The 17,329-nt window shown below is 40.5% G+C and overlaps 1 protein-coding gene across 1 annotated transcript in view; it reads right to left on the reverse strand.

The window, feature by feature from the left end:
• The window catches only part of LOC126184698 (venom acid phosphatase Acph-1-like), a 251,930-nt gene that overhangs the window by 58,294 nt on the left and 176,307 nt on the right, over window positions 1–17,329 (reverse strand). Inside the window, exons 3-4 of the mRNA XM_049927211.1 lie at window positions 11,085–11,324; window positions 9,945–10,136 (exon numbers count right to left, since the gene is read on the reverse strand). Coding sequence (XP_049783168.1) covers window positions 9,945–10,136; window positions 11,085–11,324 — 432 coding nt within the window. The remainder of the gene's footprint in view (window positions 1–9,944; window positions 10,137–11,084; window positions 11,325–17,329) is intronic.

Raw genomic sequence — 17,329 nt, forward strand, 5'->3', positions numbered from 1 at the left:
CGATTTTGCTACGACTTCCTTTCGCTTTTGCCGATTGGATGACATACTTATCTTTTCCTCGTCTACGGAGTAACACCAATTTCACCTTGATGCAGTTCGTGCAGCTCTTGTGGCCAGTGGCATGGTTATAAATCACGCCAAATCGCAGTTCTGTTCCACAGCCAAATCGCAGCTCTGTTCCATATTTGTTATTTTCCTTGGCCATACAGTCTTGGCTGACGGCCTCTGCCCTACTGATTCACAAATCGCTTTCTGCCTCTGCCCGAGGATTATGCACAACTGCGCCATTTCCTAGGGATGGTGAACTTTAATCGGCGACATATACTTTGGGCTGCCTCTGTCCAGTCAGCTCTAACCGACACCCTCACCAGTAAAAATACAATGGGAAGTTGTAAACTCGACTGGACTAGGCCCATGCTGGACGTTTTCGACAATTTGAAATTGACCATCACGCAGGCTATCACTCTCGTGCACAGCCAACCTGCGGTGTAGATTTCTATCACTACCAACGCTAGCGAGTCTGCAGTACGTGCTGTCCTCCAACAGCACACTGCAGACTCAATGCAGCCGCTCCGTTTCTTCTCAAAAAAGCTAACAAGGAGTCGGTGTAAATGGTCGGCCTTCGATCACGAGCTTCTCACAGTTTATGAAGCAGTCAAACATTTCAGGAGCGACGTAGAAGGTCACGCTTTCACCATCTATTCGGACCATAAACCTCCGATCCACAACCCGACGAAAGATCTCCCACCGTGCCACTTCAGGCACATGGACTTTATTTGCCAACATTCTTCTGATGCTTGTTACATTCGCGGTGCAGAAAACGTAGTTTCCCACTATCTTTCCCGCATTTCAATGATCTCCACACCATTGAAGTTAGAGGAACTGGCACGGCTTCAGGCTGAAGATGCAGACACGCAATGTCTGCTCTCGAACAATGGATCTTCGCTTGTTATCAAACTTATTGCCCTGCACAAGTTGTCAACTCCTATCATCTGTGACATTTCTATTGGTTTGTCCCACCGCTTGGTGCCTTCCTCCCTTCGATGTGGGATTTTTGATGTGTTACATAATCTTGCCCACCCCAGAATGAGGGCAATGACATGACTCATAACCAAACATTTCGTTTGGCTGGGCGTACAGCGCGATCACCGCTCGTGCGTTGCTTGTCAATGGAGCAAGGTGAGCAGACATGTGCAACCACCTTTAGGACAGTTTGACATCCCCAGGGGCCACCTGCGCCACATGCACATTGATGCGGTCGGTCCTCTTCCCCCATCTGAGGGATACACATACAACCTTTCCATGATCAACTGTGTAACCTGTTGGGTTGAGGCGGTACCCCTGGTGGACATGGGTTGAGACAATTGCTCACATGTTCATTTCGGTGTGAGTGGCTAGATTTGGTTGCCCCCTGTCACTTACCACCGAGCAGGGCCACCATTTCAAGTTGTCACTTTTCGCTCACCTTTGTGAGTTGTGCGGGGTGGTGAAATTTCACATGACTGCATATCATCTGCAGGCCAATGGACTAGTGGAGCGATGGCACAGAATGCTAAAAGCTGCACTCATGTGCTATGGTGCGCTTTGGTCTGAGGATCTGCTGTGGGTATTGCTGGGAATCCACTCCACGCACAAGGAGGACCTCAATGCTTCGTTGGCGGAGATCCTGTATGGTGAACTGCTCGTCTTTCCTGCCAAATTTGTCACGGACAGTTCTCTGATAGATGCTACCAACATGCTGGCCCTCATTGAACGAGTGGGTGCTCATGTGGCCCTTCTTCACCCGCCTCTACCTCGCATTCACACCACGCCACAGGTGTTTGTTAATAAGGACTTGAAATCATGCGATTTCATAATGTTAGGAGATGACTCTGTTCCTGCTGCTCTGCAACCTCTGTACTCTGGCCTGCACTGCATATTATGCCACGGGGTCAATACAGTCGTGATTCTGCTCAACGGCTGCCCAAGTACAGTTTCGGTACAACGTTTAAGGCCTGTGTGGTCCCTTTCAGAGTCACTTCTCGTTGTTCCCTGCTGACCTGCCTCTGCCGATGCCTCACCCACTGCCACTGCTGCCGCGGTCCCCTTCGTCTCGCCACCACCTGCACAGCTGTCTGACATGCAGGACCCTAATGACGACGCGCCTGAGCTGCAGACTTCATGTACCAGATGCTGCCTCCGCCCGCTGCATTGGCATGACTGTTATTTTGTACACTTGTGCTAGCTCCACCCCGCTGTGCTCTGCACTGCCAGGGGGGGGGGGGAGGGGGGGCTGTGGTGTCTCTGATGTGAAGCAACAGTTCTTTGACTATGCTCTTTGGTTTTTTCTTTGTGTTCTAGCACTATGTTTAACAGCCATCTTTCCGTATTCGCTCTATTAAGTGATGAAATAAATGTTGTTTCCATTCTAAAAGTGTGTTATTATGGTTCAATATCACATAAAACCCACAATTTCACTGGTTTCAGCATACTTCATGGCCTACTTGTAATCTATTAAATATTATGGTAATAGATTTCTACAACCTATTACTTGGTTGGAAGTGGTATGTTGTAACCTATTAATCATAGTTAATAGTTTCGCTCATTCATAGTAAGGACAAACAGTTGGTTCACAGCAATTGCCACTAGGTCTCTTGTGACACTGATACCAAATGGTTTTGTTACTTGTGGGCACTTTGCCTATGCTACTTCAATCGGTGGTCACTTGTCAGGCCAAGCTAAAGCTTTTTGGGTCCAAAAATGTGTAATACGAATTATTTGTGATGTGAACTCAAGAACATCCTTCAGAGACCTGTTTAGGGAATTAGGGATGCTAACTACAGCTTCCCAATATATTTATTCCTTAATGAAATTTGTCATTAAAACTAACCTCTTTTTCAAACAGTTTAGTTCATGGAATCAGTTATAGAAATAACAATAATGGAATTAGTGCTAGAAATAACAATAATCTTCACAAAGAGTTACAGCCACTTACTCTGGTCAAGAAAGCTGGCCATTTTTCAGGAACACAGATTTTCAATAACTTGCCAGTAAGTATAAAAAGCTTAGCCATTAATAAAGTTCAGTTTAAGAGGAGCCTAACACCTCCTCCTCCATTCATGAATTTCTTAGTGGAACCAACTGATGCATATATGTTACTAATGATGTCAAATAATGCAAGTGTTAGTACAATTTGACTTCTGCACAAATTCACTGCAGTAGTGTGATCACTGAAAATAAGTACTGTAAAATGATGCTTCTATTTGTTGATGCATGGCTACTACAGCCTGAGAATTATCATATGTACCTCAGTGTATTGCGCAATTACAGTTCTTATGACAAGTTACTTGTTGCCTTTGAAATTTTTTTACTTATTCCACATCTATAAGGAACATTTCACTTGGGACTTGCATATTTGTTTTTATATGTAAATATTAATTGCGTATTTGTGTTTTGCAGCATGTTCTACATACTGGAGGATTGTGTATTTGTGTTTTGCAACATGTTCTACATCCTGGAGGATATCTTCATGGTGGATATATTTGAATGAAAAGTACATCTAATCTAATCTAATCAACCAGGTTGTACACTGATGACAGCAGAATATCCTACACCCTATCTGATCAAGACTTACTGGACGTTAATATAGGATGTGTGCACCCTTTGCCTTTATGATGGCTTGACTGTTGGAAACACTTGCAGTGAGGCATGTGAATTGCTTTGGAGGAATGGGAGACCATTTTCTTCAAGTATCAGAACCAGAGAAGGTAGTTATGTTGGGCCCTGAAGTCTGCAGCAAACTCAAAATTCTAACTCATCCCAAAGCTATTTTGTTGGGTTCAGGTCTGAATTCTAGGCAGGCCAGTCAGTTTCAGAGATGTTACTGTCCACAGATCATTCCCTCACAGTTGCTGCTTTATTACAGGGTGCATTTTCATATGGATACAAGCAATTATCATCTCTGACTACTGTATACAGCTCACAATACTGTAAAATATGGTCATACTCTTCTGCATTTAGTATTTTATGAAGTGCAATGAGGGGACCACACCCTAACCATGGAAAACATGCCCATACCATAACACTATCTCCTCCATACTTCACTGTTGCACTATACACTATGGCAGTTAACATTCTAAAGGCATTCATCAAACCCAAACCCTTCAATTGGAATGCCGCAGCATATAGCACAATTCATTACTCCAAAATGCTCATTTACTGTCATCCACTGTCCAGTGGCATTGTTCTTTACACCACCTCAAGTGTTGCATAGCACTGACTACAGAAATGTGTGGCTTAGGAAGAGCTGCTTGACCGTTGTGCACCATTCTTTTTTACTCCCTACACACAGTCGTTATGCAAACTGGACAGCTGATAATTCTTTGGAACTCTCAAGTGATTTCTACCACTGATTTTATGTGATTTTTTACAACAACCCTCTGCAATGCTTGGCTGCCCCTGACTGTTATTACATGAGGTATGCCTGGTATTGGCTTAGCTGTGATTGTTGCTATGTGTTTGAACTTCACAATAACATATTTCATTGTCTTAAAAGGAATGTATAGGTATGTCACCTTGAGAATGTTGTATAGAACCCATTTTATTTGGTTCAGATCTTCATATACTTCAGTAGTAAGACTACATTAATATGTCATTAATAATATTCATGTAATACCACAGTGTACAGTTTAGGTACATAGTGTAGCATGCTGATATACCATCTTGGAAATGTATATGTTTGGTTCAATTCTTCATATGCTATAAGTGGTGGGAGCACACCAATATGAATTCAATGAACAGTAACATAATACTGAAGTTTATCTTCAGCCATTTAATATAGTTCAAAGAGGTATCATGATCTGCCTACCCCACCACCCTTTCCCACCACCTCGACCCAGGCACACTCCCAAATCTGTTCCATCCCTCAGCGACCCCAAATCCATTCTTTAACCCTTTTTTATATAAAGGAGTCACCTATGCTTTTTTCCAGTCACTTATGATTTTGCACTGCATGAGAGATTCATGATAAATGTAAGTTAAGGAAGGGACCAATGCTGTAGAGTACTCTTCGTAAAGCTGAATTCAGATTCCATCAGGACCTGGAAACTTATTTTCTTTCAATTCTTTCAGTTGTTTCTCTATGCCAGGGATGCTTATTACTATGTTTCCCATATGGGAGTCTGTGTGGTGGTCAAAGATTGGTATGTTTGTATGATTCTCCTGCATGAATGATTACTTAAATGTGAAATTTAAAACTTTGGCTTTGCTTGTGCTATTTTCTGCTGCCACACAAGACTGGTCAACAAATGAATGAGTAGAGGCCGTAGACCCACTTAGCAATTTTACAGAGGACCACAATTTCCTCATCATCTCAGCAAGATCTTTTGCTAAGGTATGATCATGATAGCTGTAAGATTTATACATCAGTCTTTTTACAGACGCATGAATTTCTGTTAACTTTTGGATGTCGTCATTTGTGCTTTCTCTCTTGAACTGAGAGTGCAACAGCCCTTGCTTCCTCAGCATTTTTAAAATTTCATTGTTAAACCATGGTGGGTCTTTTCCATTCTTATCCACTTATTTGGCACATACTTCTCCAGAGTATGATTTACAGTCCATTTAAACTTTTCCATAATTCCTCTATATCCATTGTCCTGGATCTGAAACTAAGTGGTGTCATTTCATTAGGTAAGTTGGATGTGTTTATCTGCTCTCCCTTGCAAAAATACTCTCCTAGCCTTCTTGACTGATTCATTAAGTTTAGGACCAAAGTTGCTATGATGACATCAGGGTCACTAATCCTTCTCACTGTATTAACACTGTCGATTAGGTCAGACCTGTTTGTAGTTACAAGATCTGAAATATTTCCATTGCATGTGGGCTGTCGAACTAGAACTAGACTGTCTGTCTTTACCCCATGCAAGGAATCCATAAATGTCCCAGTCTATACTTGGTATACTGAAGTTGCCTCCAACAAATATTGCATGATCATTTCTGTGGTACTGAGTATAGACTTTCTTTAAATGACTCTTATACCATCACATTGGAATTGGTTGGCCTGTAAAAAATCCAACAATTGACCTGATTTCACCAAGACCTGTTATAAGCAACCAGATAACTTCACTTTCACACTCAGATTGAACCTCAATAGAGACAATATTCTTGCAAAATGCAAAAACACATCCCCTCCTATGGTGTCTAACCTGCCTTTTCGATATATGTTCCATAAATTGCTAAATAACTCAGAGCTTTCCACTTCAGGTTTCAGCTAGCCAGCTCTTGGTCCCGAAGCATGAGACCTTTCCTGGAGGGCAGTAAATTCTGGAACTTTGTTATGAAAACTTCAACAGTTTACTGGTAAAATTTTGACAGTTGAAGTGTCTTTACTCTAAACACAGTCAGATTTTGCTATCTGCAAGTCATCTGGCTAGTGTTCATCAGAGTACCTAGACCTACCGCCTAGCCTAAAAAACTCCCATTTGCACTACACAAGTGTAATGCATCCCTGACCTAGCAAGGTGAGTCCTACAATTCCCCACCCAATAATACAGACCCAGAAGTCTGCAGCCAAGACCATCACAGAGTCAATGAAGCCTTTGGTTGAGACCCACTCGGCTCCAAACCAAAAGACACCAGTCAACTCTGGTAACTATGCTGCAAATTGTGAGCTCTGCTTGCACCCTGTGCATGAGGCCAGCAGTCTTCACCACCTCCACCAACTGCCTGTATGCACTGAAGATGGCCTCATAAACCAAGCAACAGGTGTTGCTGACGTGAGCCACAACTTGCAGACGACTGCACCCTGCATGCTTGATAGCCTCAGGCAAGATCTCCTCCAAACCTCAGATGAGGTCCCCCAACAAACATACTGAGTACAGCCCCCCCCCTCCCCCCCAACAGACATACTGAGTACACATTGGCTTTATTTCCAGTCCTGAACACTATCTCCCCAAGAGACTCCACAATGTGCCTACTAACGCTGGAGCTCCCTATAACTAATAACCCCTCCCCCTGTGTGCTTGCTCGGACCCTGCTGAAGGAGCAGCCATCTTTCCACCCACAAGGTGAATGGGTGAGGGCAGATGACCAGCCTCCACAATGGCCAACTGCCTCAAGTGACACAAATGCATTACCGCCTACCAATCATCCTCCTGTGAGGGCATATCCACTATATCAGGTACAATGAGAGGTGCCTCAACAGCAGAGCCAATGGGCGAACCAAGCAACACCTGAAATGTCTCATGCAACACAACAGATTCTCTGCCACCACTATGTCCCAAGGCAGCAGCCTGGATATGACTGACCATAGCCAAAACCAGATTTAGCTGTTCATGAACTGTTGCCAACTCCTACTACATCTGCACAAAGTGTACACACATCCTACCCATCCCAGTATTACGAACTTAAGAATTGACTATAAAAGCACAGACAGAAACCTAGATATGCAACGTGCTAACCTCTCGATGTGTCATCAGTGGAGGCTGATGTCTTATGAGCTGTGTAGCTGGCTGTTCTAAAAAAATGAATACTCCACTACAGTCTGCCTGACAACACTTTATAGTTACAAACACGCTCTCTAGGCATGTACCAGATGGCAACTGAAGCCTGACTGACACTAACTAGGTTCAAGTGAGCAGTCCCTGGCTCTTCAGAACAAACAAATGGATAACTAGACTGCTACTGACTGCCTGAACTTACACGTAGTTACAAAACCTCTTAAACAGAGAAAAAATGAGGAGGAAATTTAAAAAACATAGAAGAGATATCTGCCATTGCCCATGTTATTTCTCTCTCAGTGGGTTGGAGTTTATGGTTTTTCATTATGCCATTAGCTGTCAGCTAGTCATGGTGGTCTCTCATACATGCCAAAATCTCTCATGATCTCTTTTTGCTCTCCATCATAATTCAACAGCAATATGCCCTCACTACATAAAAAGGCTTGTAGTTCTCTGCAGTAGACCCACCTGTCTACTCCTGATTGCATGAAAGCTCTCCTTACTGATATAGGGTGTAAATTGTCTTTGTAGATAGCCTGATGAATTTGGAATGGATTAATCTGCAGTTTGATGGATCACAGTCATGACAGGATCCACTTCCATCTGGGTACACCTAGTTGGCTGTACAGTATACCCTAATCTTTGTTGAATATTATTTTGATGCATCCTTTGGGGCACTACATGATCTACCAGCTGTAAGCAGGTTGGGAAGTGTGGTCACAGCAAATTGTTGACCATTTACCACTGAGCATTGTTAGTGATGATGGGAAAGGATATCCAGAGTTTTGTGATAGTGAATAGCTCCATTCCAATGCTGAAGTTCATGCCCTGCCTTATGTTGAGAAAAACTGAGGTTGGAACCCTAAAGCAAATGGCCGTATAGTCCAGTAGCATGTTACATGCGTTGAAGGCCTCACGTAGGAGGAATGTATGTGGGAGCTGTGTGATGAAGTCATTGAGAGCTTCATGGCTTAAACCTACATTAGGGGACATACACGGGGAACATAGGTGTCACTTGTACAACATATGCACTTCTGTAGCATTTGCTTGCAAGTTGGTGTTTACAGGGGTGAAATTAGCACTGATGAATGTAGCCACACCACCTTTTTTAGTCCACTCTCCACTAAGATGATAATTTTTGTCTAAGCTATAACCCCTCCACTATGAGATGATGTTACTGACCTTGAAATGGGTCCTTTGGAGACAAAGACACAAGGGTCTTGTCTGCACAAAGTGTCATACTTCCTCCACATGCATTCTGAACCCACTGATTTTTCACTGTAGTATGGGAGCCATTTGTTGATATAGTTTACCTGTTTCTTCCCTCTTTATGTATAAGTGAAGACATTGCAATGATGAGGGAGCTGAATAGACTGGATGGTTCACTCAGTTTCCAATGAGGTTGGATGTCTTTGGACAGTTTATCTGTATCCTTTAGGTTTTATTGACACATTTATCCTTCTTTGATGACAGTGGTAATTTTACAGGTTAGAACATTCAGATTTTTTTTAATTGTCTGTAGGAATATAGTAGTAACTTGGAGTTTGTTGGTATTATTTAACATCTATTTGGCAGTAAATGCAAATTTAGAGGATGATGTACTTTTGCAATGGCACGTGTGATCAAACAGGGATCACACCACCTTAAGAAAATAGACATGTCTCTGTGCAAGCCAAATGTTGACAGCCTGGAGTCCAAATCAATGTTCAGAAAACAGCCACATATCACACAGTCATTATCAATAAGTCCACCAGAGAGCATGTAGTGCAAATCCGTGAGCTGAGACAAGTGACCAGAGCCCATCCTTGGCAGTCCTTAAATGTGCCACTGCTGTTTATGCTCATGATCTGGAAACTATGGATTTATAGCTCCATGTCATGCATAGGGATCTTGCTGGATGTATGCATAATTATGTCAGTTGATCCATCGATATGTCTGGTGGGATTACATGGAAAAAGATAGTGGTTGTAATGCTTTGTACAATTTCTTGGTAGCAGCATAAGTATTTCAGTTGTCACCTTGGGTGTCTGTATCTTTAATCCTTTCTGATACACATGACACTTCCTATACTAGGCAGTGCTATTTGGAGGACAGGGACACATTGGGGAGATGAACCGGTAGCTCCATTGGGACCCAACACGCAAAGTAGTCCAGGACCCCTTTCGTGAGATATGATAGTAGGGAAAACAGTGTGCTATTCAGATACTTATCATAAAACATGGTAACTAAGGAAAGCAACTCATTTGACACATATTTCTACATATACTTTGTGGGCAGTTTTGGGTTATTTTATTGATTTTGATCACACTGGCCTCATAGTATTTTCAAGTGGGCACTAAAAACATGTTGCTGTACAACTTCAAACATCATCATTATCACAGTCACTGAGAATTGTCACCTAATACAGAAACTAACAGGTAGTCTTAAAAATAATTAAGACAATGATGTTAAAATTATTTCTTCACTTACCTCTGCTTTTAGTGTGCTGTATATAGACTGAACATCATTAGGATTCTGTATACAGAGACCAGTTATCTGAGTAAGGTTCACATATAGTTCCTGTGCATTTAATGCAGAGAGTCTTTCTTGGACCTCTTCACTCTTCATGACAGCTTCCAGTTCTTGGTAATATTTGGGACATGGGATTCTTACTAGTAACAGCTAGGGAAAGTAAATATACAATATTAGGCTGCTTAACGTTATTCTGATAATTGTAATGTACTTTTAATTGAAGGAATCTGACAGAGAATATTATTGAGGCACTCCTTTGCTGTCTTCAGTTCTCTCTTTTAAAAGCTAAAGATAGTATACTGGTGTGCAAAACTGAAGAATGAAAGTAACTTTCATGTGAATTGTTACTGCCAAGTAACATAGTTTGATGAACCTCAGACCATATATAGAATGAACTGGTACAATGCATGACTACATCAAAAAGTGCAAATGGAGGAGCTCTTGGAGTGAGAGAATATTTAAAAAAACTGACTGACATGACCATACCCCCAACTTAAACTGCATTGAGCACATGTGGGGCACATTGGAGAGATGTACTGCAGCATGTGGGTATAGTCCAAGTTTCAATGAGCTATGTTCCTTGGCAGTGACACATCATGCATAATCTAGTTTTCTCCTTACGTTTTGCACACCAGTGAACTACCATAAGTTATTGTATTCATACAAGAGGCTGAACTATGTATCTCTATTGTGTGGTAATGAATTGTCAAATTATGTTGCACCCTTAATCATACTTAGTGTGCCAGTTTGCATAGTTCATAAACATCTAAAGAAAACAATAAGGCTAATTAATGATACAACAGTGAAATATTTCAGAAAAAGTTAAACAATGTTAATTACAGTGGCAGTTACAGGGAAGGTAATGCTACAACTAAATTCAATATTTCTTCTCAATAAATGTGTCTTCACTTTTTAAAATGGTTTTTTCTTCAAAAATGATTTTTGGTTAGGGAAAATGTGAAACAAAGGCTGCTGAATGTTATGCTAAGTAGGTTCAGCATATGACAATCATTTCACATTCACACACACACACACACACACACACACACACACACACACACACACACTCTCTCTATGTGTTTCATAAATATAACTCACATTATCAAGATCAATTGGCTGACTGCGTACTGGAATTGGCTGCCAGTTAAGCTCAGGGTTCCATTGCTGTTCATCATTTGGAGGTAGCAGCCCTGCTAATTCCAGCTGAGCAGACATTATTGTTCTATCAACATCTGTGCTCTGAGCAGCAAGTATTTCTGGTGAATAAGTATTTCCAAGGAATTCACCATACCTCTGACGGAGCCACTTGCCCTGCTCATACTGAGATAATTTTCCAGCCTATAAACAAAGAATACATTAAGAATAAAGTTATATTTCACTTTAAAATTATTTAATTACAATATATTGTCTGTAATGAAATTGTATGTATGATGTACATTTTATGTAACTGTACCAGTGCTTTTTTTACTAATACTCTTTCATGTATTTCTGATGCAGAGCCTTTGAGAATGGCATAAGGCCAAAATGCACAAGGCATATAAAATTAATAAATTTAGTGATCAAGAATAATATCAGTTACTGAGTGCATTAGAAATGGCCACAGCATCTCACAAATCATTTATGTATTTTGCTGCTGAAAGTGTATTGATATTACCTTACCATCTATATATACATATTTAAACTATCAGTTAGTATTCTTTAAAAATGGAGATGGCAGTGATTGGAGAAAAATAGTACAAACGCTGTGATGGCAGCAACAACAGCATCCAGCATTCACAGGTTCTGAAGGTCATGCACTGCCGTATCAAGTCTCCAGTTCCTTTGGTTTAGTGACTGAGGATGAGCAGTTTCTTAGAAACTCCTCATTTCTGAAGTTTGTGTTCTAAATTAAATTCTCATTTGTTTTCTCTTAGTACTGCAGTATTGCATGTTGTATCCAGAGCCATCTACATCATGATGATAAATTTGGTGTTGTGTTGATCTGCTGCATTCTTTGACAGTACAGACATTCAGAGATATAAAATTGTCAGTACACAACTAGATCATCCATCCAGGGCAGTTCAAAACCCATGAGGGCTATCTAGAGCTGTGGTATCAAGTGTCATGAGATAATGCAGAGTTCCTGCCAAAATTTTAGTTCTTCCATTTTTGTGTTACCCTAACAGACATACTAACAGAAATGGCGAGGCATCCAAGAAGATTTTTATCTTTAATAGGAAGTACGCTGAAGTGCCAAAGGAACTGGTATAGGCATGCATATTCAAATACAGAGATATGTAAACAGGCAGAATACGGTGCAGCAGTTCGCAATGCCTATATAAAACGACAAGTGTTTGGTGCAGTTGTTAGATTGGTTACTGCTGCTACAGGTTATCAAGATTTAAGTGAGTTTCAACATGGTGTTATGGTCAGCATATGAGCAATGGGACATAGCATTTCCAAGGTAACGATGAAGTGGGGATTTTCACATACAACCATCTCACAAGAGTACCGTGAATATTAGGAGTCTGGTAAAACGTCAAATCTCTGACATTGCTGTGGCCAAAAAAAGATCCTGTAAGAACAGGATCAATGATGACTGAAGAGAATCATTCAGCATAACAGAAGTGCAATCCATTCACAAATTGCTGCAGATTTCAATGCTGGGCCATCAACAAGTCTCAGCGTGCAAACTATTCAATGAAACATCATTGATATGGGCTTTTGTACCATGTACCCTTGATGACTGCATGACACAAAGTTTTATGCCTCGCCTGGGCCCATCAACACCAACATTGGACTGTTGATGACTGGAAACATGTCACTTGGTCAGACGAGACTCGTTTCAAATTGTATTGAGCGGATGGACATATATGGGTATGGAGACAGCCTCATCTCCACCCCCTCATACTCTTACAGATTTATGGACAGCCCCGCAGGATTCATGATGTCAGTTCCCTCCATCACTACTTCAGACATTAGTTGAGGCCATGCCACATTGTGTTGCGGCAATTCTGATTGCTTGTGGGGACACTACACGATATGATGCAGGTGTACCAATTCTTTGGCTCTTCAGTGTAGTTTGGTGAAAAATTCATTAAAAAAAGGTTTATACACTGATGGAAAAAAAATTTCAACACCAAAAAATAGTTAATGTAGAGTAATGAAATTTTGGGAAAACATTTGTATAGGTAACATATTTAAGTGATTAATATTCCAAAATCACAGGTTAATGTAAGCGTGAGCTAAGCCATTGCAAATGTGAAATTCTGGTACATTAATAACTGTCATAACTACCAGAAGGTTGAATGCAAGCATGCAAACATGCATGCATTGTGTAGTACAGATGACAGATGTCAGTTTGTGGGCTGGAGTTCTGTACCAGTTGCACTTTGTTGGTCAATATTGGGGAGGTTAATGCTGCTTGTGGATGATGCTGGCATTGTAGTCCCATGATGTCCCATATATGCTCGAATGGAGACAGATCTGGTGATCAAGCAGGCCAAGGCAACATGTCAACACTCTGTAGAGCATCTTTGGTTACAACAGCAGTATGTGGGCGAGCATTATCATCATGTTGCACCCCCACCCCCGCACCCCCAGAATGTTTTCATGAATGGCAGCACAACAGGTCAAATCAGCTAGACTGACATACAGATTTGCAGTCAGGGTTAGTGGGGTAACCATGAGAGGGCTCCTGATGTCATATGAAATGACACCTCCTGATCATAACTCCAGGTGTAGGTCCAGTGTGTCTAGTAGCAGACAGGTTGGTTGCAGGCCCTCAACTCCCCACATCCAATCTCAAAGGTAACTAATGTTCACAACACGTACAGCTTCTATTTAAAGCAAATCTGATTTGCGTCTTCATGGTGACACTACTAGTGCCACTCTTATGGAAAAGGTGCAAAATTTTACTAGACATCATCTTTCGAAACATGCCTAGCAAATTTTCTTTATTTCACACAATTCCTTCATGGTGCTGAGATTAGTTTTCCACCAGTGTACTATAATTGCTATATCAAATCTCTTGCGACCACCTGGTTGCAAGAAGCTCCAAACCAATACTGCTGCTCAATAGCAATGTATAATATGGTCTGCTGCTTCTGCATCCATACTCTGCAACCACGTCATAGGTGTGATGGAGGGTACATTGTGTATCACTGTCTCTTTCCCCCTTTCCTGTTCAAGTCACAAATTTTATTTATTTATTTATTGTTTTGTGGGACCAAAGTAAGGAGAAGTCTCCATGGTATTGGAACGAGTCAATACATGAAATTATAACACAATAGTAGAAACAGATAAAATGAAATATAAGAAACATATTTATGCGACAAGTAGTAAGTTTAAATAAAGAAAATCAACAATGTAACACTGGAATTTGCTTAATATTTCAGCTCTTCCAGGAGCTCCTCGACACAATAGAAGGAGTGAGCCATGAGGAGACTCTTCAGTTTGGACTTAAAAGGGTTTGGGCTACTGCTAAGATTTTTGAGTTCATGTGGTAGCTTATTGAAAATGGATGCAGCAGAATACTGCAATCCTTTCTGCACAAGAGTCAAGGAAGTGCATTCTATATGCAGATTTGATTTCTGCCTAGTATTAACTGAGTGAAAGCTGCTAGCTCTTGGGGATAAGCTAATATTGCTTACAACAAACATCATTAAAAAAAATATATACTGTGAGGGCAATGTCAGAATTCCCAGACTATTGAATAGGGGTCGACAAAAGGTTCTCGAACTTACACCACATGTAGCTCGAACAGCCCATTTTTGAGCCAAAACACACTTTTTGAATCAGAAGAATTACCCCAAAAAATAATACCATACGACATAAGCACATGAAAATATGTGAAGTAGACTACTTTTCATGTTGAACTGTCACTTATTTCAGATACTGTTCTAATGGTAAATAAAGCAGCATTTAGTTTCTGAACAAGATCCTGAACATGGGCTTTCCACAACAGCTTACTCTCTATCTGAACACCCAGGAACTTGAACTGTTCTGTCTCACTTATAATATGCCCATTCTGTTTGATCAAAATATCGGTTCTTATTGATGTGTGAGTTAGAAACTATAAGAACTGAGTCTTACTGTGATTTAGCATCAAATTATTTTCCACAAGTCATGAACTTATTTCACGTACTACATTATTTGATACTGTTTCAATATTACACACAAGATCCTTCACTACCAAGCTGGTGTCATCAGCAAACAGAAATATTTTTGAATCACCTGTAATACTAAAAGGCATATAATTTATATAAATAAAAAACAGCAGTGGCCCCAGCACCGACTCTTGGGGAACGCCCCACTTTACAGTGCCCCATTGGGACTGAACATCACTACCACTCTCAATATTGCGGAGAATTACCTTCTGCTTTCTGTTCTTAAAGTAAGATGCGAACCAATTGTAAGCTACTCCCCTTACTCCATAATCGTCCAACTTCTGCAGTAATATTTTGTGGTCAACACAGTCAAAACCCTTCGTTAAATCAAAGAAAAAACCTAGCGCTCACAACCTTTTATTTAATCTGTCCAAAACCTCACAGAGAAAAGAGAATATAGCATTTTCAGTTGTTAAACCATTTCTAAAACCAAACTGTACATTTGACAGCAAATTATGTGAATTTAAATGCTCCAGTAAGCTTGTATATACAACCTTCTCAATAACTTTAGCAAACACCGATGGCATAGAAATAGGTCTAAAATTGTCAACATTATCACTGTCTCCCTTTTTATAAAGTGGCTTCACTACCGAGTACTTTAATCGGTCAGGAAACCAACCACTCCTAAAGGAAAAGTTACAGATATGGCTAAGTACTGGGCTAACATACTGCTAGATACCCTATTATATCCATGAGAGTTCTTGGTCTTTAGTGATTTAATTATTAACCCAATCTCCCTCTTGTCAGTATCATAGAGGAGCATTTCAGGTAACAGTCTCGGAACACTTTTTTCTAAGAGTGCCATATGATTCCCTGTTGCCTGTTGGGACTAGGTTTCTATTTAGTTCACCTGCTATATTCAGAAAGTGATTATTAAATACTGTACATATATGCGACTTATCAGTAACACGGACATTCCCACTATGCACTGATTCTATATCCTCGACCTGTCTCTGCAGACCAGCCACTTCCTTTACGACTGACCATATGGTTTTAATTTTATCCTGAGGCTTAGCTATTCTATCTGCATACCACATACTTTTTGCCTTCCTAATAACATTTTTAAACACCTTACAATACTGTTTGTAATGGGCTGCTGCATTTAGATTTTGACTGTTTCTAACGTTTTGATATAATTGCCACTTTGTTCTACAAGATATTCTTATCCCTCTAGTCAGCCACCTAGGCTGCCTGTTTGTGCTAGTACCCTGTTTTGAACATTCTAATGGAAAGCAACTTTCAAAGAGCACGAGAAAAGTCTTGAGGAAAGCATTATATTTATTGTCTACTGTATCAGCACTATAAACATGTTGCCACTCTTGTTCCTTGATAAGGTTTACGAAGGTCTCTACAGCAACTGGATCAGCTTTCCTAAACAGTTGATAACTGTATTTAACATGTGTTGTAGCACAAAAATCTTTTAGTTAAAATTTGTGCATCATGATCTGAAAGGCCATTCACCTTTTTGCTAACAGAATGCCCTTCTAGTAATGAGGAATGAACAAAAATGTTGTCTATGGTTGTTCTACTGTTCCCTTGCACTCTCGTTGGAAAGAATATGGTTTGCATAAGATTATATGAATTAAGGAGGTCTACCAGCATCCTTTTCCTTGCACAATCACTTATACAATTAATATTGAAGTCACCACATATAACTAACTTTTTGTATTTCCTATAAAGTGAAACAAGAACCTCCTCTAGCTTTAGCAAAAATGTTGTGAAATTGGAGTCTGGGGATCTATAAATAACAACAGTTAGAAGTTTAGCTCCACTAAATTTAACCACACCTGCACAACATTTAAACACCTTTTCAGTGCAGTACTTTGAAACACAAATTGACTCAAATGGGATGCCGTTTTTCATGTACATGGCTAACCCCCCACACTGCAAAGAGAGCCTAGAAAAGCTGCCAGCCAACCTGTATCCTCGTAAAGGAAGCCTCTGAATTATCTCCTCATTTAAGAAGTGTTCAGATATACCAATAATTTCAGAGTCAACATCTATAAGCAGTTCTCCAACTTTATCTCTAATAGCTTGTATATTTTGATGAAATATACTAATTCCCTCATTACACGGATACCTATGCTTTGTCAAAAGTGGTTCCTTTGTTAGAGAGATTTCCTTTAAGCAGGAATACCTATCAGCTGACTTCAATCTAAAAAAGGCGCACCCACTACTACAGGAATTTTCCCATGA

This window comes from Schistocerca cancellata, chromosome 4 (assembly GCF_023864275.1).
Source record: "Schistocerca cancellata isolate TAMUIC-IGC-003103 chromosome 4, iqSchCanc2.1, whole genome shotgun sequence".
In the NCBI taxonomy this organism is placed as follows: domain Eukaryota; kingdom Metazoa; phylum Arthropoda; class Insecta; order Orthoptera; family Acrididae; genus Schistocerca; species Schistocerca cancellata.